Source organism: Anolis sagrei, chromosome 6, assembly GCF_037176765.1.
Source record: "Anolis sagrei isolate rAnoSag1 chromosome 6, rAnoSag1.mat, whole genome shotgun sequence".
Lineage (NCBI taxonomy): Eukaryota > Metazoa > Chordata > Lepidosauria > Squamata > Dactyloidae > Anolis > Anolis sagrei.
In genome coordinates, this window is record NC_090026.1 from 12,379,779 (window position 1) to 12,402,147 (window position 22,369).

The window sequence follows — 22,369 nt, forward strand, 5'->3', positions numbered from 1 at the left end:
AAGACCGACTGTTCAAATCCCCTGTGCCCTCTATCAAAGTGGACTATAGATACACACAGAGTGCTCTTGGTCCAGCTACTGCTTCTTGACACCTCACCATTCTGGCTTTGAATCTGCAGAGGAAATAACCAGTCAAATCAGGTTTTCCTAGACAGAGGGAAATTGCTAGAATGCAATTGTGGAAAGAGACGGGTTACATGCATTTAATATTATCTTGCAAGATCACAGTATTTGCAGTATTGCTGTTAATGTTAATGTCTCAAGTGGTAGGACATAACCGCAGTGTTCAGTGTTCCATCAGAGAACCTATCCTTACACAACATCAGTATTATCTTCCTGGAGAAGTCATCATTGGTGGAATCATGTCTCAGGTATACTTATGGCATGGCACAAGACTATTTGTAACACATCCATCTAAAGAACCTACTATAAATCCCCTGTAAGTATGTCCTTGGTATTTCATGATATCATACATTTATATTGTGTTATAAATATATGATATATTTATAATTGATGTTTTAATGTTTACATTTTTAATTGGGTTGGTTTGAATGCATTTGTTTATTTATCAATGTTATGTTTATTTATATGCGACATTGTATTGTTGCTTTTGTGAGGCTGCCCTCACAGGGTGAGAAGGGCGGAGTACAAGTGTGGTAGATAAATAAATAAGAAATATTGGAAACAATTTTCAATTAGCCTGCTAATGTATGATCATGGCAATGTAAATAAATCCAGACTAAAGTCATTGATAATTTTGACATAATATAGTTTCAAGCTATTGATTTCAGCGACTGATAAATTCTGATATCTTGGTAATTTTCTCCCCTTCCTTAGTTCATACTTCTAAGTCAGGAGGTCTCAGACTCCCTTTTCCTTCTGGCTATGCTGGCCTTATGATGGGGCTTTCAAAATCTTATAGCTCATGTTAGTGCAGTGTTTCTCAACCTCCCCAATGCCGCAGCTCCTTAATACATTCCTCATATTGTGGTGACCCCCAGCCATAAAATTGTTTTTGTTGCTACTTCACAACTGTAATTTTGCTACTGTTATGAATCACCATGTAAATATCTGATATGCAGGATGTATTTTCATTCACTGGACCAAATTTGGCATAAATACCCGGTACACCCAGATTTGAATACTGGTGCGGTTGGGGGGATTGATTTTGTCATTTGGGAGTAGGGATTTATAGTTCACCTCCAATCAAAGAATATTCCAAACTCCACCAGTGATGGAATTGAACCAAACTTGACACACTGAACTTCCATGACCAACAGAAAATACTGGAAGGGTTTCGGTGGGCATTGACGCTGAGTTTTGGAGTTGTAGTTCACCTACAACCTGAGAGTACTGTGGACTCAAACAATGATGGATCTGAACCAAACTTGGCATGAAGGAGGAGGTGAAAAGGAGGCCAGAAAGAAGATCACAATTCATCAGTGAATGATTCCGGAAGACTGGCGGGAAGCCATCGACACCCTCCCTCCCATCCTTCCCCTAAACCTCTACCCACTTCCCTTCCCCCCCCCTCACTATCCCAGCCTAACCTGCCCCCCCCTCTAGTTTAAGCCAGCCCCTTCCTTCCCCTCCTTTCCACCCTCCCATCCCCCACTTCACCCGGACCATACCCTTCCTTACCTGTGTTTAATGTAAAATGCAATAAAATATAATTAAAAAAAAAAAAAAAGGAGGCCAGGAGACTTCAGCTCCTCCAGGGTGGAAGGTGCAGCCTACACACCAACGCTCCTCAGGGGCAGCTGCACTTTGTTGCCCTTCCCCATCCTCAATCTACTGGAAAGTGATAGCTCACACCTGACTTATGACACCACAACTGATAAAATCTAGGTTCCTCTGGACTTTTACAAAACTGATCAATAGCCTACTACCATCATCAGATAAGACTCTCCCTCTGCCCGCCCCAAGGACCTCATATCACATTTACCATCCCCCAAGAAGGCCTGGGCCTTTTTTTTATCTTTCCCATTTTGTATTCAATCTGTACTTAAATAACTTTGTGTCTGTTGGGATGTGGGGAAAGCAGGGTGGGTAAAAAGATGGGCTGAAATGCTATGGAGAGAGAGTTGGGGAGTCAGGTGGGGGGAGAAGAGAAGGGGTCTACATTGTTAATTGCCGCAATAATACGTTTCATATTTATGTCTATGTTTGATGTTTTTATAGTTTTAACGGTTTTTATCTACAGTTATATGTTATTGATTTAGATATGTGATATTTTTATATATATGTGAGGCATTGAATTTGCCATTTATTATGTTGTAAACTGCTTTGAGTCCCCCCAGGAGTGAGAAAAGCAGTATAGAAATGTAGTTAATAAGATAATAATAATACTTGTGGAGTTTGGGGAAAATAGACCTTGACATTGGGGAGTTGTAGTTGCTGGGATTTATAGTTCAACTACAATCTTCTAAACCCCACCAATGATAGAACTGGGCCAAACTTCCCACACAGAACCCCCATGACCAACAGAAAATACTGTGTTTTCTGATGGTCTTTGGCTAGCCCTCTGACACCCTCTTGAGACCCCTCAGGGGTCCTAACCCCCAGGTTGAGAAACACTGTATTAATGGAACGGTGCCGCAAAGTACAATACATCTAAGCCTAATATTTTTCATATCCCTGTTAGTAATAGTCTAATATTCATTTTGGCTTCTGTTCTGTAAATGCATACATTGAAATGTCTCATTTAAGATTTCTGTTTTGAATAACTAGGTCTTGTGTATTATAACCTATTACATAACCTATTATAATTGTTTTGAATTTCTTAGAATATGCTGTCCTTTTGTTCAAGAACTGGGTCAAAATATATTGCAACCAGTGGTTGGATTGGAATACGGAAATCCTTTATTTATTGATTTATTGTTTTGCATTGTACATGTTATTTACTCCTTTATTTAAGCATAAGAACATGTAATACTTTGCTCTGGATTACTCTTACTTTTGCCATTTGCCATGAGATGGTAGAGTTTAAGCACCCAGCAGTATAGCATTTTCTTAGGCAAATATAATGCTGTAAAAATATAATTCATATGGATAATTTTTAACAGATTTTATCAAATAATAATAATAATAATAATAGTAATAATACCTCAAGGAGCCCCCGGTGGTGCAATGGGTTAAAGCACTGAGCTGCTGAGCTTGTTGATCGAAAGGTCGCAGGTTCGATTCCGGGGAGCGATGTGAGCTTCCGCTGTCAGCCTTAGCTTCTGCCAACCTAGCAGTTCGAAAACATGCAAATGTGAGTAGATCAATAGGTACCGCTCCGGCAGGAAGGTAACAGCGCTCCATGCAGTCATGCCGGCCACATGACCTTGGAGGTGTCTATGGACAACGCTGGCTCTTCGGCTTAGAAATGGAAATGAGCACCACCCCAGAGTCAGACATGACTGGACTTAATGTCAGGGGACTACCTTTACCTTTTTAATAATACCTTATTTGGATCTGCGCACATCATTTGAAAATACATCACACAGTCCTAGACACTTGGGAAGTGTTCAACTTGTGATTTTGTGATACGAAATCTCATTTGCTGTGACATACCGTGCTTTTGTTTCAATCATAGTAATAATACTTTATTTGTATCCTGCCACCATCTCCCCAAAAGGACTCAGGGCAGCATTTCGTGTGGTTTGACAGTTGTTACAATGCATTTCCTTTTCAAAACCTGCAACAGAAATAATCGGAGTAAAAATATATATGGAACAATAGAATTTGAGAGATGCTCACGAACTTATAGTAGCATCCAAAGTAACGCTAGACTTTGGAAGAGGCATGTAGATGAACAGGAACAAATGCTCTCATTTGAAGAAGATAGTTTACATTGTAAATATCACTCCTTACAGGCTAATGACACAACTCTATCAGCACATCGTGGCCTTTGTGTTTGCTGTCAAGGAGATCAATGAAAACCAGCACCTCTTGCCCAATGTCACCCTGGGTTTCCACATCTATAACAATGGTTTCAGTGGAAGTGGGTCCTATCTTGCTGCAATGGAACTGTTGTCTAGAGGGCACCAATTCATTGCCAATTACAAATGTGGCATTGAGAATCTCCCAGCAGCGGTGATTGCGGGGCCAAATACTGACTATTGTTTTCACGTGGCAACGATCCTGTATATGTACAAGATGTCACAAGTAAGATGTGTACAAAGCATAGGATTTTAAGCTCCACCCAAAAGCTAATACAAAGGAAGGTATCTACTCTATTGGGAAGACCTATAAACAGGGGAAACTAAAGCAGAGGAGAAAAGAAGGCCAAGCCAAGACTTCACAGTGAGGTTGTTAAAGGCGCTTCCCTAAACTACAAACCCCAGAATTCTCCAGGAGGCAGCAACCGGATTTAAAGTGGATTCATTCTCTAGTGTGATTAGGTCTTTAATCAGATCCTTTGCATTTAATCATATAAAATGTAGAAATAATTTGCAGTTGATTCCTTCTCAAAGACAAATAATGTGTGACCTATGTCAAATAGAAGTCCATGAGAGAAATTAGAGACAAAGACTGTAGGGAGAAATATAATTTTCTGGAGACTTTAATGCAATTTGGAGACTTGCTTAAAATTGTCCTACATTTATAGCAGTGTTTCTAGGAAGGGTGATGGGTACAAATAATACAAACAGCTCCCAAACATATCCAAATAGCAAACTTTGGAGGTTTTTTTGGCCATTTTATATACTATTCTATCACTCCTTTGTATATAATGAGATTTAAGTATTTGTGGATTTTGATATCAACTTTTGGTTCATATTTAAGTGGTATTTATGTTTGATTGGGAGCCCAGCAATATCTGGAGGACCAGATGTGATATAAAGTCAAGTTTTACAAAAGTAGTGTAAACATTCCTATGTATTAAGATAAATAAAATAATATTTTGTTAAGCTAATATAATGGTTGAAGAAATTAGAAACTTTTGATTCATATTTCATTGGTATTTGTGTTTGATATCACTTCAGTTCCTCTCTATTTTTTCTTTCTCTCTCCTTATAGCTCATCTTTGGATCATCTCCTGGGGTGAATAATGATGTACAAGGCCATTTCTTCCACCATATGTTCCCAAACATTGGTTATCAGTATGAAGGGCTTGTCCAGTTACTCTTGCATTTCGACTGGATATGGATTGGCGTAGTTTGTATGGATGATGATACTGGAGAGGGATTTGTACAAAATGTTCTTCCCACATTTGCTCAGAAAGGAATTTGCTTTCAATTTGTAGCAAGGTTGCCCCAAATTACCTTTTCTGGGGAAAGTGGTAAATTACTAGATGGATATAAGGGAATCATCCTGTTTCTTATTACATTTACTGCCAATGTGGCAGTTGTGCATGGTGAAATTCATACTGTTATGGCAATAATATTCATAGGAAATACTGTAGAATTGTTTGGTACACTCCTGCAAAGGAGGCCAAAAGTGTGGGTTATGACAGTTCAGATGGAGTTTGCATCACTTTCTCATCATAGAGACATGAGTGTACATTTCTTTCATGGGGCTCTATCCTTTGCAGTTCATTCAGAAGAACCTTTAGGATTCAAACAGTTTCTACAGACACGAAACCCTTACTTAGAAAAAGAAGACAAGTTTCTGTGGGCTTTCTGGGAAGAGGCATTTAATTGCTCTTTGTCTGATCGCTTGTTGGGCAAGGAAGATGATGAAGATAAGCCACCCTGCACTTGGAAGGAGAAGCTAGAGACCCTTCCTGTGTCTGTTTTTGAAATGAGCATGACCAGCCATAGCTACAGTGTTTACAATGCTGTCTATGCAGTTGCTCATGCCTTGCAGGCCATGTATTCATCCAAATTCAAGCACAATCCAGTGCTGAATGGCAGAAGAAAGGAACTTTGGAGTATACATCCATGGCAGGTACTCTCACTAATGCAGAAGACTTTATTGGTTGAATAGCATCATGTAACATTTTTAAAAAAAATCTGTTCCTGGGTTAAAAGTGTAATATCCTGTTTAATTGTGTGGTATTTACTTTGAAAGTAGTTGTTATATTTCAGAAACTTCATTTTTGCAGCTGCCACAAACTATGTTGAATTGGTTGAGACTCTAAGAGATGTTCATCGAAACACTGTTGCTTCTCAGCTTTTTGGCTAAGATCAAGTGTAGTATCTGTTGCAAAATGTTCTGCAAGATGTCCTGCAAAATCATATTTTTGCAGTTTAATAATTCACCACTGGGACCACCTTGACTGTCTTGTTCCAGAGTCTTTGTAGTTCGATCTTTAAATCCTCATATAGTGTCAGCTTTTCCAGTTTCTGCTGTTACTTGGGATTGCAACATCAACATCATATTGTTATTATTATTATTTGATACATAACAAGATAAGTACACAGCAAACAAGAACATTATGCTGGCTTTTGTCTTCGATCACATGTCTAGGACTGTGTGATGTATCAATTAATAATGTCTGCAGATCTGAGTAGAGTGGCCTTTTGCAGCTGATAGATGGTAATTTTTTCAACACTGATTGTTTTTAAGTGCAGGCCAAGGTCTTTATGTACTGCACCCAGTGCACCGATCACCACTGGGATCACCTTTACTGGCTTGTGCCAGAGTCTTTGTAGTTCTATCTTTAAATCCTATTATTATTATTATTATTGCAAAGGCTGGATGGTGATCTGTTTGGCGTACTTTGATTCTGCCTTTCCTGCAGGGCAGAGAGCGATTAGATTGGATGGCCCCGGGGGTCTTCCATTTCCATGTCTTCATTTTGAATATTCTTTCTTTCTTTTTGCTCCACAAACAAAATATGTGCAGTGTGCATAGGAATTTGTTCATGTTTTTTTTTCAATTAGTTCACACAAACATTCTCCATCCACCTGCCACTGTTCCAGACTGTATGTCAATTTTAAAAATGCAATCCAGCCCCTAAGTGTCCATAAGTTTCTTGGGGCTCCACAAGAAACTATTCCTTCAAAAAGGGTTCTGTGGCTTTCAAAATTTGAGAATCCATGCTATAGATAAATAATAACATGTAGTGTTTTGTATTAAATTGTAAAGTATTCTCCGTAGACACCTCCAAGGTCATGTAGCCAGCATGACTGCAGGGAGCACCGTTACTTTCCTGCTGGGGCGGTACCTATTGATCTACTCACATTGTTTCGAACTGCTAGGTTGGCAGAAGCTGGGGCTAACAGCGGGAGCTCACCCCACTCCCTGAATTCAAACTGGTGACCTTTCAGTCAGCAAGTTCAGCAGCCCAGTGGTTTAACTCACTGTGCCACCGGGGCCTCCACATTAAATTATATCAATTGGTTTATATGCAGCATATATCAGCTTGGTACCACTCATGATATTATCAATCAAAGTATGGACACAAAGGTTTTAACAAGGCAGAGTTCAAGTGGAGATGTATGCCTTCATAAAAGTACTTACATATGTGGGAAATAGAACAAAGCAGTTTCATTTCATTCCTATTCAGCAAGATATTGTTGTGACATGACTGCACAAGAGAGCTAGAAACATGATCATAGCACATTGGGATTTATGCTCATTGGGACAGATACTAAATGGGAGCCAATGTGTAATGACTCAGTTGTGAATAGGGACACGAGCAAGAAAGTGCTGTTGCACATTGCAGAGGTAGTTAGTGCCTGATAGTACAAAACATCATTTTATTTATTTATTTATTTATTTATATTTATTTATTTTATTTATTTATTTTTATGTGGGCCTCTTCATAATTTCCTTCATACTCTCATTTAGATCCACCGGTTTCTGAGAAGAGTTGCATTTAACAATAATGCTGGGGAAGAGATTTCCTTCAATCAAAATGGGGAATTATTAACACATTTTGATATTTTGAACTGGGTCACATTCCCAAATGAGTCTTTTGTTAGAATAAAAGTTGGTACAATGGAACCTCAGGGTCCTGCAGACAAGATGTTCACCATTCAGGAGGATGCCATTGTGTGGCCCAGCATCTTCGACCAGGTAAGTTCACTTTCACAGAAAAGCCAGATACTTCTACTGTGATGAAAATTGTTTTGTAAGTGTTGGAGATGGCCTAATGACCTAAATGGATGGGCCTTGTGCCCCCCCCCCCAACTCAATAGGGGAAGAATATTAATTGGATGTCAGGAGTGTTTGGATGGTGCCTTTCTGGCCGGAAGAAGGGGGGTCAGTCTAGATGTCCCTTGATTTCTGTTCCTGGGTTATAAATTACTGTTCTTAATTGGTTCTGTTATAAATACATGGTGAAAGTTTATTACATTGCAAAATCCTTGTCTTTCCGCAATGGGCATCGCCCCATAGCACATTGAGCTTTGTTGAGTCTCCACCAGAAATTTAACAAAGTTTCTGACACACACACAAAAAAGTTTCTGGAGCAACTACTTTCAAAGCAAAGACTACATAATTAAACAGGAAATAACACTTTCAAAATATAAACAGATTTTCTTTATTATTAAAAAAAGATTGTTTATAAAAACTTTGAAAATTCACTCAAAATATGTGGATAAGTGAAGTAAGGTAAAGGTAAAGGTTTCCTCTGACATTAAGTCTAGTCATGTCTGACTCAGGGGGGTGGTGCTCATTTCCATTTCTAAGCCAAAGAGCCAATGTTGTCCATGGACATCTCCAAGGCCATGTGGCCGGTATGACTGCATAGAGTGCTGTTACCTTCCCGCAGAAGCGGTACCTACTGATCCACTCACATTTGCATGTTTCGAACTGCTAGGTTGGCAGAAACTAGGCCTAACAGTGGGAGGTCACCCCGCTCCCTGGATTTGAACTGTCAACCTTTCGGTCAGCAAGTTCAGCAGCTCAAAAGAATAATCCATTGTGCCACCAGGGGGATAAATTTTGAAAATTCACCAAAATTCCATGGATAAGTGAAATGTTTTGAAATTTGGTGGGCTAACAATGGTAAATGTGTTCTATCAGTGTTGCAAGTTTCACTGCAATAACTTTAAAAATGAGGGAGATAGGAGTCCCTAAAATTTCCGCAATGATAGTAATTTAATTATGCCCAATTACTGTAACAAAATAGTAACAAAATTTCATTAGCCTTGTTACAGTAATGAATTTTTCACTAAATATACTTTAAAAATGCTTTTGAAATGAAGCACCAAAGCCCCCCTCCCCAGTTCTATAATGACTTTTGAACCATTTTAATGGAGTATCTTCTTATTTGGGAGTATATCCATTGAAACTCATACGGCAAGTAATCACAACAAAGTATCAAAACTTTGCTGTTACTGAAGTTTTTTTTGCTTGGAAGACCAGAAATAACTAAATGTCTTTATTTACTTGCAAAAAGAAATTGGAAATATTTATTTAAGGTAAAACAAAAACAAAAAGGGAAATCTGGTTTGTGAGGTGAATGTAAAATGTAGAATAGTATAGTAAAAAAAAAAAAACCCTCCAAGGATGGCTATTTCACAGGTTTTAATCTCTCTTGTAAGCATGCCTTTTCTTTGCAAACACTACTGACATATTATTAGACCAAAGCTAATTGCAGTGGCACAATGGGTTGCATCCTTGTGCCAGCAGGACTGCTGACCAAAAGGTCAGTGGTTTAAATCTAGGGAATGGGGTGAGCTCCAATTTGTAATCTCTAGTTTCTCACGCAAAGACATGAGAGAAGCCTCCCACAGGATGATAAAACATCCATCTGTCCCCTGGGCAACATCCTTGCAGACGGTCAATTCTCTCACACCAGAAGTGACTTGAAGTTTCTCAAGTCGCTCCTTAAATGGAGGGGAAAAACAACTTCAAATTGCCTGGTGTTCATTGCATAAATGACATGTTTCACACTATTTTCCTATTCTAGAACAAAACAATCTTTAACTCCTGCCTTTTTGTTATTTTTAAATGGGCAGATGCCGCCTCTCTCTCTATGTAATGAAAAATGCCTGTTGGGTTTTAGTAAAAGAATGATGGAAGGAGAACAATTTTGCTGTTATAATTGCTTGTCATGTCCAGAAGGCAAGATTTCAAACCAGACAGGTAGGAAACATAATATTCTGTATTTGTCGGTAGAATCAGGTATCATATCTCCATTCCAGAAACTTGATTCTCAAAAGATGAACAATATGAAAATGTTCTCCAGTTATTACCAGTTAGCTATGTCTGGTGTGGTATAAGAATTGTGGATGGATTTATTTATGTATTTATTTGTTTACTATACTTGTATACCTCCTTTCTCAGCCTATCGGCGACTCAAGGCGGTTTACAACAAGTCAGGACAGGGGATTAAACTGTAGCATATTCTCTAATTTTTCATGTGCAATCTAATTTGGTCCCATTGAAAAGTATGTGGCTGGGCTACATCTAATTATGTTCTCAGTGGAACACAAATATGACTTCACATTTGGTTGAACTGAGGAATAAACTCTGGCAAAAGAAGGGTAAGTACTAAGTAGACTACACCCTGATTATTCTTCATAGCCAGAGTATTCTTCCAAAGAGCTTAGCAAAATTACAAATTTGACCACTCTAAACAGGTGTTGAATCTACATTTGCCAAGAATCCATTTGTACAGCCACCTCACTGTGCAATTTTCCACCTTCAAAAGTGCATTTTGGTATAGGCTAAAGATTTTGTAAAACTACACCTCACAGAATTCCATAACATTGAGCCATTGTACTTAAAGTGCTGTCATCATATGCCTTAATTCTGCAGTCTGGATGAACCCTTAATCAATGGAGATGAGTTTTCTTTCTACACATTGAACCCTGAATTTGGGATCATACTTGATTATGTCTTTTTGCAAATACAATGCATTTGAAAGGATATTGGCTTGGTTTTCAGTTACTGAGACAGTTTGGTTCAATGCACAAAACATCATCATCATCATCATCATCATCATCATCATCATCATCATCATTAGCCGATACATCACATAGTCCTAGACACTTGGGAAATATCCAACGTGTGACCCAATACAACAACCAGCATAGTGATCTTGTTTGCTATGTGCTAATCTTGTTGTGTTTTAAATAATAATAATAATAAGAAGAAGAAGAAGAATAAGAAGAAGAAGAAGAAGAAGAAGTTATTTATACCCCACCACCATTACCTGAAAGGACTCAGGGCAGCTCATAAAAAGCATACAATAGTACCATGACAAAACAACATACATTGACATAAACAACATACATTTGCATAAAACAGCCTAAATTTACATTAAAATTGCATACTAATATAAACTCTACCAATTTAAAATCCAGCAGATGCAACAAGGCTACAGATAAAAACAAGCTGTGTGACTTCCAATAAACAGATTATTTGGCCAAAGGTAAAGCATAGTTCACCTCTTTACCAATCCTGTCTTTCTAGAGAAAATATATGCCATGCAAATGAACAGTAAAGAATAAGGTGTTTACTCTTGCAGAGCAACATATATACAGGCATGTGAACAGTTGCATTGACTCACACAATGTCCTTTAAGAGGGATTCAAATGGTCCTTAGGTGTGCATGTGAAGGATCTTCTTCTAGCAGCCCAGAAGAAGAAAATACTGTCTTGGTAAGCTCCTACACAGAAAACCTCAACATGTAACTGCTGCCAAAACTCCCAGGCTCAGCTAGCTTCTCAGCCGTAGCCCAATCAATCAGCTTCATGCTTTGCATTTTTCAGCTAACACATTCACCAACTGGTTTTTACATGCTCCAACAAAGCTTTCTTTTCTTTTTCAGACATGGATGCATGCTTTGAATGCCCTGGATATCAATATCCAAATGATTACATGGATGAATGTCTCCCTAAAGAAATCACCTTCTTGTCTTTTGGAGAGCCCCTGGGGATCATCTTAACTGTGTTTGCTCTCAAATTTTCTCTCATCACAATCTTCATTCTGGGCATCTTCATGATGTACAGGGACACTCCCATTGTCAAAGCAAACAATAAGAACCTCACCTACATTCTCCTGACTTCCCTCCTGCTTTCCTTCCTTTGTGCTCTCCTATTCATTGGCCGACCTGGGAAGGTGACATGCCTCCTTCAACAAACTGCTTTTGGCATGATTTTCTCAGTGGCGCTTTCTTCCATTTTGGCCAAAACCATCACGGTCATTCTGGCTTTCATAGCCACCAAGCCAGGGTCCAGGATAAGGCGATGGATGGGGAAGCGATTCGCATATTCCATTGTTCTTTTCTGCTCCCTTTTCCAAGCTGTGATTTGTAATATCTGGCTGATCACCTCTCCTCCATTCCCAGACCTTGACATGTACTCAGTGACTCAAACAATTGTACTCAAATGCAATGAAGGCTCAGGAGGTATGCTTTATGCTCTTCTGGGTTTCATGGGTTTCCTCGCTCTTGTCAGCCTCACTTTGGCTTTCTTAGCCAGGAAGTTACCTGACAGTTTTAATGAGGCCAAGTTCATCACCTTCAGCATGTTGGTCTTTTGCAGTGTTTGGCTGTGCTTCATTCCTACATACCTGAGCACCAAGGGCAAAAATATGGTGGCTGTGGAAATTTTTTCTATCTTGGCTTCCAGTTTTGGTTTACTGGGCTGTATCTTTTCACCAAAATGCTACATTATTTTAGTGAAGCCTGAGCTGAATACCAAGGAACAAGTAACAAAAAGAAGAAATTAAAGACTCGCCAATTATTCAGATACAAATACCAAAAAAAATGGTGCCCACTAGGCTTGTGCATGAATTCAGTTTTGTCAGTTCTCTTCGGCCAATCCATCTTTTCTTGCTTGTTCAGCTGGCTGTAATGGCAAGGGCCACAGCCACCTTGTTTTTTCTGACTTGCACAAGGTTTTCCTGTGAGCTCTGTCTGTTGGGCGAATCAGAATAGAAGAATGCTGTGATGTGTCTTATGCAATCTGTGTCTATTTGATGAGACAAGCACCTACCTTGCTCTCAATTGCGTCCTGGCTCTAGAGAGGTGCTTCAGTCCTATTGCCTTGCCCTTCACTCTCAGGTTTTGTTTTGTTTTTGTTTTTTTGTTTTTGTTTTTTGGCTTGGCTTGGTTTGGTCTCTCTCTTGAATCTTTTTGATTTTCCTTTATTTTCCTTTATTTTCTTGGTTCTTTTAATTTAGTGGGACCAGGAGTTGCAAACATGTGGGACGGGTGGGTGCACACGCGTTTGGGGACCAGGGGCCCATCTAGACAGGACCTTTATTGCAGTTACTCCCACCATAAAGCAGGGGCTGCCCAGACAACATTCTGGACAGTCCCAAATTAATTTGCTACAAACCCAAAAAAACCTGATTTGTAGCAAATTAATTTGATAGTAGATTTCTTGGAAGTCACGGAATAAATCCACTATTTCTGGTGTCTGGATTGCAGAATCCTGCAGTCCAGACAGTATTCCCACAGTTTACCAGGCTAAATAAGGGGGGGGGGGGAGGAAATTTGCTTCCCCCCTCCCACATGCCGGGAGAGCTTGCCGAGGCTTGTAATGGAGGTCTAGTAAGTTTTTATTACTTTTCTATGAGGTCTGGGGGCTTAGGGGGAGGGGTGTAAGGCCTCCAGACGTTGTCTCTGGCTAGTCTCGAGAGAACGTTTAGACACCCACCCCAGAAAGCGTGCACTTTTTGGGGTGGGTGTGGACAGGCCCCCAGGAAAATCTGCTTTTTTAAACATGGGTTTTCCTAGGATGAAGGCGTGTCTGGATCCAGCCTAGGGAGAAAGAAAAAGCATCTTTTTGCTCTTGGCGTGCCTTTCTTTAAAAATATCTGGGTGGCTGTTAGAGCCTTGAGTCACCCTCTAGTTTCCTTTTCTCCTCCCCTCCTCTCCTTCAGAAAATACCTTTAAAATATAACAATAATTAATAATAATGCAAGCAAACAAACAGAAAAGCCTCATTCTCAGAAAACGATTACCTAGTTACCTACCTACAGTACCTGTAATTTCATTCCTTTGCAACATTCTCTCTATTTATGTTTTTCTCTCTGTGTTCTCTGCCTTCTGAATCTCAAGTAATAATAGTAGTAGTAGTAATAATAATAATAATAATAATAATAAGTATTAGTAATAATCCTTTGGCTGTTGCCAGTAGTAAGAACTACAAAACTTAGTTTGGGGCTTCAGTCTGGGTGAGAAATTTTAACATTTGTCAAGTCAATAGAACCCAATGTCTGGCTCTGAACTTCAACCTCCATCAGGACATAAAAGATGGTTATTGTTAATAATAATACCATTCCAAAGAATTGTCCCTTTAGGAGTAACTTTTAATTAAAAAATTACTTGGACTTGATGTATACTATATCTTGTGTTTATATTGTCTATTTTGATAAGGCCAATTGACTGATCAATAACATGGTTTCTGTTTTTAATAATAATAATAATAATAATAATAATAATCACAAAAAACCATTACTGTTCCTGATGTATTACTCCGCTGCTGTTAGACCCTCTGCTGGCTGTACCTTTCTCCCTGAAAACATTAACAACGGATTGAGTTGTTCTTCAAAATTGACTCTACTAGCAGTCTTTTATTTGTGTGTGAGTGTGTGTGTGTATGTGTGTTTAAAACAAATTAAGGGGATCAAAGGACCTCCTCCATGGAATGTTGGAAAAACGGCAAAATGAGTTCCCAAGAAATTAAATGGATATACATCGAATAGGGATATCTATATCTATATCTATATCTATATTTATATCTATAATAAAAGAGAATGTTTGTATGTATGTACGTATTTATGCATGTATGCAGAGGGCGGACGTGTATGTGGCAGCTTTTTCATTGGTTGCCACTGTGGTATTATTTGCATATGGTCTCTGATTGGCCAGCCTCAACATTCCAACATTCTGAAGTGACAGAGAGAGGAGAGGTAAAGGCCTGAGGCTGTGGCAGCTATCTGATTGGTTGCCACTGCAGTACAATTTGCATATGATCTCTGATTGGCCAGACTCAACATTCCACATTCTGAGGTGGCAAAGAAAGGAAAGACCTAGACCACACTTGGTACACATAAGCACCATGACTCCCTTTAAGTCCTCTGAGGTTTGGGGGATGACGGACAAAGGATGATGGGATTTGTAGTACTTTCAAACCCTTTGGTTCCCAAAGACCACTGTGGCCCCCCCAAAAGACCGATAAAGACCAAACTTGGCAAACAGAACCCCCATGACCCACTCTACATCCTACTGCAGGTTGGAGGAGGATGGACCATGGATGATGGGGCTTGAAGTACCTCCACTCACTTCCCGAGACCACTGAGACTCTCATCCAATGACTAATCAAGACCCAACTTTGCACACAGAGCCCCCATGACCCCCTTTACATCCTGGGGAGGTTTGGGGGAGGATGGACAATGGATGATGGGATTTGTAGTACTTTCAAACCCTTTGGTTCACACAGACCACTGCAGACCATAACAAAGTCCAATAAAGACCAAACTTGGCACACACAGTCCCCATGACCCACTCTACATCCTGGTGCAGTCTCAGGGAGGTTGGACCACAGGTGATGGGACTTGAAGTACCTCCACTCACTTCCCGAAACCACTGCAACCCTTATCCAATGACTGATCAAGACCAAACTTGGCACACAGAGCCCCCATGACCCACTCTACATCCTGGTGCAGTTTGGAGGTGGATGGACCATGGATGATGGGACTTGCAGTACCTAAACACACTTGCTGAGACCACTGCAACCCTCACCAATGACTGATCAAGATCAAACTTGGCACACAGAGCCCCATGACCTACATCCTACTGCAGTTTGGATGAGGATGGACCATCGATGATGGGACCTGAAGTACCTTCACTCCCTTCCCGAGACACCTGTGACCCTCATCCAATGACTGATCAAGAACAAACTTGGCACAGATAACCCCCATGCCCCCCTTTACATCCTGGTGAAGTTTGGGGGAGGATGGACAATGGATTATGGGATTTGTAGTACTTTCACACCCTTCTGTTCCCACAGACCACTGCGGCCCCCAACAAAGACTGATAAAGACCAAACTTGGCACACAGAGCCCGCCATGACCCACTCTACATCCTTCTGCAGTTTGGAGGAGGGTGGACCATAGATGATGAGACTTGAAGTACCTCCGCTCACTTACCGAGACCGCTGCAAGCCTAATCCAATGACTGATCAAGACCAAACTTGGCACACAGAGCCCCCATGACCCCACTCTACATCCTGGTGCAGTTTCGAGGAGGACGGACCACAGATGATGGGACTTGCAGTACTTCCACTCATTTTCTGAGACCACTGTGTCCCTCATCCAATGACTGATCAAGACCAAACTTGGGACACAGAGCCCCCATGACCCACTCTACATCCTGGTCCAGTTTGGAGGAGGATGGACCATGGATGATGGGACTTGAATTACCTTCACTCACATCCTGAGAGTGTTGCGACCCTCATCCAATGACCAATGCAGACCAAACTTGGCACACAGAGCTGCCATGACCCACTCTACATCCTGGCGGTGTTTGGAGGAGGATGGACCATGGACAATAAGACTCACAGTACCTTCACTAACTTCCTGAGAGCACTGAGAGCCACATAAATAACTGATAAAGACCAACCTTGCCACACAATGCCTTTATCAAATAACCCAGGCACCACCAGGTCCCCAAGCTACTTAGATAATAAAAATGAACAGATATTTGGCAAAGTGATAAAAAATTAAAGCAAAGTGGAAGGAGGTTGATTGTTGACCTCTTAAACCCAGATGGGACAATTAAAGATTGTGATATGATAAAAAACAAAAAAACAAAAAAAAAAAAAACAAACAAATGTAGACAAAGTAACTGGCTGTTATGGAATGGGTTGAGTGGAAAAAGAGAAAGCCCAGAAACAGATTTTGATCAGATATGAAGAAATAAATTAAAGAAGGAGAAAGGAGAATAGTCTACTGGCCATGGTGGTCCACGCTCTGGTTACATCCCGAATAGATTACTGCAATGCACTCTATGTGGGGTTGCCTTTGAAGACTGTTCAGAAACTCCAACTAGTCCAATGGGTGGCAGCCAGATTACTCACCAGAGCACCATATAGGGAGCACACCACCCCCCTGTTATGTCAGCCTCACTGGCTGCTGATCCACTTCCGAGCACAATTCAAAGAGATGGTCTTGGCCTATAAAGCCCTATACGGTTCTGGCCCAGCTTACTTGTCCGAACGTATCTCCCACAATGTTCCTCCTCGTAATTTAAGATCTACTGGGGACACCCTGCTCTCGGTCCCACCGGTCTTGCAAACATGTCTGGTGGGGACGAGGGACAGGCCCTTCTCGGTGGTGACCCCCCACTTGTGGAATTTGCTTCCCAACAAGATTAGATTGGCATCCTCCCTCCTTTCCTTTAGGAAAAAAGTAAAATCGTGGTTTTGGAACCAGGCTTTTGGCTAGCAGGCACAACAGCACTTTGGACCATATGACTGTTATGATAATTGGAAACGGCTAAGTGATTATGTGATTATATAATTAATATTACTGTTTTTAATCTATTATGTATTTATGGTTTTATATTGTTGTTTATTGATATTGTAGCATCGAGTTGTTGCCTGTGTTAGCTGCTCTGAGTCGCCCTGGGGGTTGAGAAGGGCAGGGTAGAAATGCTGTAAATAAATAAATAATAAATAAATACTGCAACACACTCTACTTGGGGTTGCCATTGAAGACTGTTTGGAAGTTTTAAGTGGTCCAGTGGGTGGCAGCCAGGTTCCTAACTGGAGCGGCATACAGGGAGCATACAACTCCCGTGTTACGCTAGCTCCACTGGCTGCCAGTCTGCTACTGAGCACAATTCAAAGTGCTGGCTTTAACCTATAAAGGTCTAAATGGTTCCAGCCCAGCTTACCTGTCCAAATGTATCTCCCTCTATGTACCATTATGATGATTAGGATCTTTTGGGGAGGCCCTGCTCTTGGTTCCACCTTCTTAGCAGGTGCGGTTGGTGGAGACAAGAGACAGCCTTCTCAGTGGTGGCCCCTTGACTCTGAAACTCCCTCCCCGGTGATATTCAATCAGCTCCTTCCCTTCTAGGCATCAGAAAGAAAGCTAAGACATGTCTATGGGACCAGAAAAACTGTATGCAATAAATGGATGTTGAATCTGTGCAATGACAATTGGAATGGCCCTAGATTACGACTGTGGTCTATGTGATTTTAATAATTGATGTAACTGTTTTTATATGTTTTAATTCTTTGGTTTTAATGTAAATGTTTACCAATTGTATGTTTTAAGGCAGGGGTCCTTAAACTAAGGGCTGAGGGCCAGATACGGCCCTCCAAGGTCATTTACCCAGCCCTTGCTCAGGGTCAACCTAAGTATGAGTGAGGTACAAACATGGTAAATAAATAAAGGCTTGATGGGTTTCATACACTAGTTGAGATATGGAAAGAGGAATTATACTGCAATGAGTCAAACACTGAACATTGGATTAATTCAATTTAAAAAAACCTAAACATATCAGCCCCAGAGAAACACACAAGGAAAGTATTGACCAAATAGTTCAGAAACCCATTTAAATTAGCCCATATAACTAAATCATTGTCAACACTACATTGGCACAAATGCGGCAAAGTTGGCTTTTTTAGACATATGTGGTGGGACTGTGACCAGATACAAAAATATTACAATAAAATAAATAAAGAGATGGAAGAACTAATGGGGCAAAAGGGGATGTGTAATTGCCCCAACCTTATTCTCCATCTTCATCACAAGAAGGGCAGCATAGAAATGTCGCAAATAAATAAATAAATAAATAAATAATGCTTACTGTTTAGTTTTTACTCATGCTTTGGCTTATTTTTTTTTACCTTATATTGATCCAATGTCTTATTATTTGTTTAATTTTTATTTTCTATGTATTTTAATTGTATTTATCTATGTTGTAAACCGCCCTGGCCCTTGAGTGCTTTATCTGTAGGTCAGCTGTTACCAGCAATGCTGTGGAATTCAAAGAGTCTCGAATGGAGGGTGAAAGGGAAGAAACGCATCAAGAGGAAGGCGCATAAAGCCAACTCTGACTGGGAATGCCTTCTATTTGGAAACTGTGGAAGAACATGCAGGTCAAAAATAGGTTTCCACAGTCACTTACCTACCCACCGCCAAGACTCTACACTTTGAAGGCCATCCTACTTGGACAAGAGTGATCACCGATGAATTGCAGTTTCACCTACGCAATTGATTCTATGGTATGCTTCTTTCAGAAGTTACCACAAAGTCACCCTAGAGAACTTAAAAAATGTCTAGAGAAGATACCTCTTCAGGAATTTTTAGATCCTACTAGGTAATTCTATGATTACTTGAAGTAACCATAGACATTCTTTTCAACAGGGTTTGGTATTATCCACAGATTCCTGTTTCCGTGATAGTTTACCAAATGTGTACACCTTGGATATGGAATTCATACTGTAGAGTCAACATAGGAAATCAAAGTCCCCTAGCCCATAACTTACTTGTTCTCCCAAAAACTGATATCAAAGAAAACTTTTGCTGAGATGTGACAAACATGTTTTCTTTTCTTACAGACTCTACAATCCAAAGAAAGTCATTTTCTCCCCTCCATAATTACTTCTATTTTCCTGTCCCTAAAGAATTCCAGTGCTAATGCAAACAAGGAAGACCTACTGTTCATATCGCCTGTGTCCTCTCTGGAAATGGGCTATAGATACACACAGAGTGCTCTTGGTCCAGCTACTGCTTCTTGACACCTCGCCATTCTGGCTTTGAATCTGCAGAGGAAGTAACCAGGCAAACCAGGTTTTCCTAGACTGAAGTCCCAGAATGCCATTGTGGAAAGAGACAGGTTACATACATTTCATATTGTCTTGGAAGATTAGTGTATTTGTGGTATTGCTGTTAATGTTAATGTCCCAAGTGGTAGGACAGAACCGCAGCGTTCAGTGTTCGATCAAAGAACCTGTCCTGACACAACATCAGTATTATCTTCCTGGGGAAGTCATCATTGGTGGAATCATGGCTCAGCTGTACTTACAGCATGACACAATACTATTTATAATGCATCCATCTGAAGAACCTACTATAAAACCTCTGTAAGTATGCACTTGGTGTTTCATTATATCATACATTTATATTGGATGCAGTTTTCATGGCAATGTAAATGAATCCAAACTAAAGTAATTGATCATTTTGACATAATTTAGATTCAAGCCACTGATTTCAGTGACTATCAAATTCTGTTATCTTGGTAATTTTCTCCTCTTTATTAGTTCATATTTCTAAGCAAGGAGGACTCAGACTCCCTTTTAGTTCTGTCTCTGCTGGCTTTATGATGGGGCTTTCAAAATCGTCTAGCTTATGTTAGTGGGACTATATTAGCTGTAAGGTAAAGGTAAAGGTTTTCCCGTGACATTAAGTCCAGTCGTGTCCGACTCTGGGGGGGGGGGGGTGCTCATCTCCATTTCTAAGCCAAAGAGCTGGCGTTGTCCATAGACACCTCCATATATCCAAGCTTAATTTTTCACATTCCTGTTATTAATATTTGTTCTGTAAATGCATATATTAAAATGTCTCATTAATGATTTTGATTTTGAATAACTAGGCCTTGTGTGTGAGAACCTATTACACAATCTATTATAATTGTTTTGCACTTCGTAGAATATGCTGTCCTTATATTCAAGAACTGGATCAAATTAGATTGCAATCAGGGGGTGGATTTGAATACTGAAATCCTCTATTTATTTTTCGCTGTACATGTTCTTTACTCCTTTATTTATGCAAAAAAAAAAAAACCCATACCAGTATAACTATTTGCTCTGGATTTCTCTTCCTTTTGCCATTTGCCACAAGATAGGAGAGCTTAAGCACTTTGCATTTTCCCCAGGGTTGCAGCAGCACCCTGAAAGTTAATTATTAACAGAAGTTGGAAGCCAGCCTGCAAGCCCTTGCAGCTATTGGTTTAAAAAGTATCTCTTTGGGTCTAGAAACTGCCTTTTTTCCTGGGGATGAGATCTCCATTTTGGAATATTCCCTGCCTTCTTCAGTTTGGAAAAAAGCCTCAGATGTGCTGTTAGATCAAGCTAAAGCAGCTCTGTCAAGCAATTGTAAGTAAAATTGAGTAATTGAGAAATTTAGTTAGTTAGATAGAGAAGCTTATTGAGAAACATATTGAGAGAGAGAGAGAGAGAGAGATAGTTATTGGGATATTGAGTTATTGAGTCATTGAGAGAGATACTTCATTACTTCATCTCCAAAGCTAACCTTGAGCTTAGATAAGGGAAGACCTGTTTTTTCTAACCATAGCGGCTCAGGGTTAGGGTAGAGTGTCCCAGGATTTTCTAACTTTGGGGGAAGTTAACTTAGCAGCTGGAGGTGAAGGAAAGAAAAGAACATCTATATGGTTTCACAAATTGCCTGTTTTGTTTGTAACTTCAACAAACTGTGCCAAGTCTGCCAAATACTTTGAGAAATAAATATTCTGTTTGATGTTCAAAATCTGGACTGGCCTCCGTTGCTGAAAATCTTGAGCTTCTAAGAAAGACACCAGTGGTTCACCCAGATAAAGAGAGAAGCACATCTTAGTTTTAATTTTATAGTGTCTGGGTGTGACGGCACACCAACCAGAAAATTGTTTTTGTTGCTACTTCACAACTGTAATTTTGCTACTGTTATGAATGGTAATGTAAATATCTAATATGCAGGATGTATTTTCATTCACAGGACCACATTTGGCACAAATACCCGATACGTTCTGATTTGAGTACTGGTGAGGTGGTGGTGGTGGGGGGGGGGGGGGTTGATTTTGTCACTTGGGAGTTGTAGCTGCTGGGATTTATAGTTAACCTAAAATCAAGGAGCATTCTGAACTCCACCAACAATGCAGTTGAACAAAACTTGGCACACAGACCTTTCACGACCAACTAGTGGCCATTGACCTTGAGTTTTGGAGTTGTAGTTCACCTACATCCAGAGAGCAATGAGGACTCAATGATGGACCTGGACCAAATTTGGCACAAATACTCAATATGCCCAGATGTGAACACTGGTGGTGGCAGGGGAAAACAGACCTTGACACTTGGAAGTTGTACTTGGTGGGATTCTGAACCCCACCAACAACAGAATTGGATCAAACTTCCCACACAGAACCCCATGACCAACAGAAAATACAGTGTTTTCTGATGGTCTTTCGTGACCCCTCTGATACCCCATCGTGACACCCCCCCCCCCCGAGGTCCCGACTCCCAGATTGGGAAACACTGTGTTAGTGGAACTATACTTGCAGTACTGAGCCACAAAGTACAATACATCCAAGTCTAATGTTCACATTCCTGTTATTAATAGTCTAATATTCATTTTTGGCTTATTTGCTGTTCTGTAAATGCATACATTAAAATGTCTCACTTAGGATTTCTGTTTCAAATAACTAGGTCTTCTGCATGCTAACCTATTGCATAATCTATTATAATTGTTTTCTATTTCTTAGAATATACTGTCCTTATATTCAAGAAATGGGTCAGATTATACCAGG

At 40.1% G+C, this 22,369-nt stretch overlaps 1 protein-coding gene and 1 pseudogene across 1 annotated transcript; both read left to right on the top strand.

The window, feature by feature from the left end:
* Positions 1-3,864: 3,864 nt before the first annotated feature.
* On the top strand, positions 3,865-12,558 carry LOC132779313 (vomeronasal type-2 receptor 26-like). The gene is made up of 5 exons (XM_060783003.2): positions 3,865-4,152; positions 5,005-5,874; positions 7,723-7,950; positions 9,840-9,966; positions 11,657-12,558. The coding sequence occupies exons 1-5, from the start codon at positions 3,865-3,867 to the stop codon at positions 12,556-12,558; spliced, it is 2,415 nt and encodes an 804-aa protein (XP_060638986.2).
* On the top strand, positions 6,088-6,249 carry LOC132779835 (U2 spliceosomal RNA; annotated as a pseudogene).
* Positions 12,559-22,369: the final 9,811 nt, after the last annotated feature.

Coding starts and splice junctions, on each gene's coding strand:
- LOC132779313 (XM_060783003.2), top strand. CDS start 3,865: ATGACACAACTCTATCAGCACATCGTGGCCTTTGTGTTTGCTGTCAAG. Junction 5,875..7,722: donor GGAGTATACATCCATGGCAG/GTACTCTCACTA, acceptor ACTCTCATTTAG/ATCCACCGGTTTCTGAGAAG. Junction 7,951..9,839: donor GGCCCAGCATCTTCGACCAG/GTAAGTTCACTT, acceptor TTAAATGGGCAG/ATGCCGCCTCTCTCTCTATG.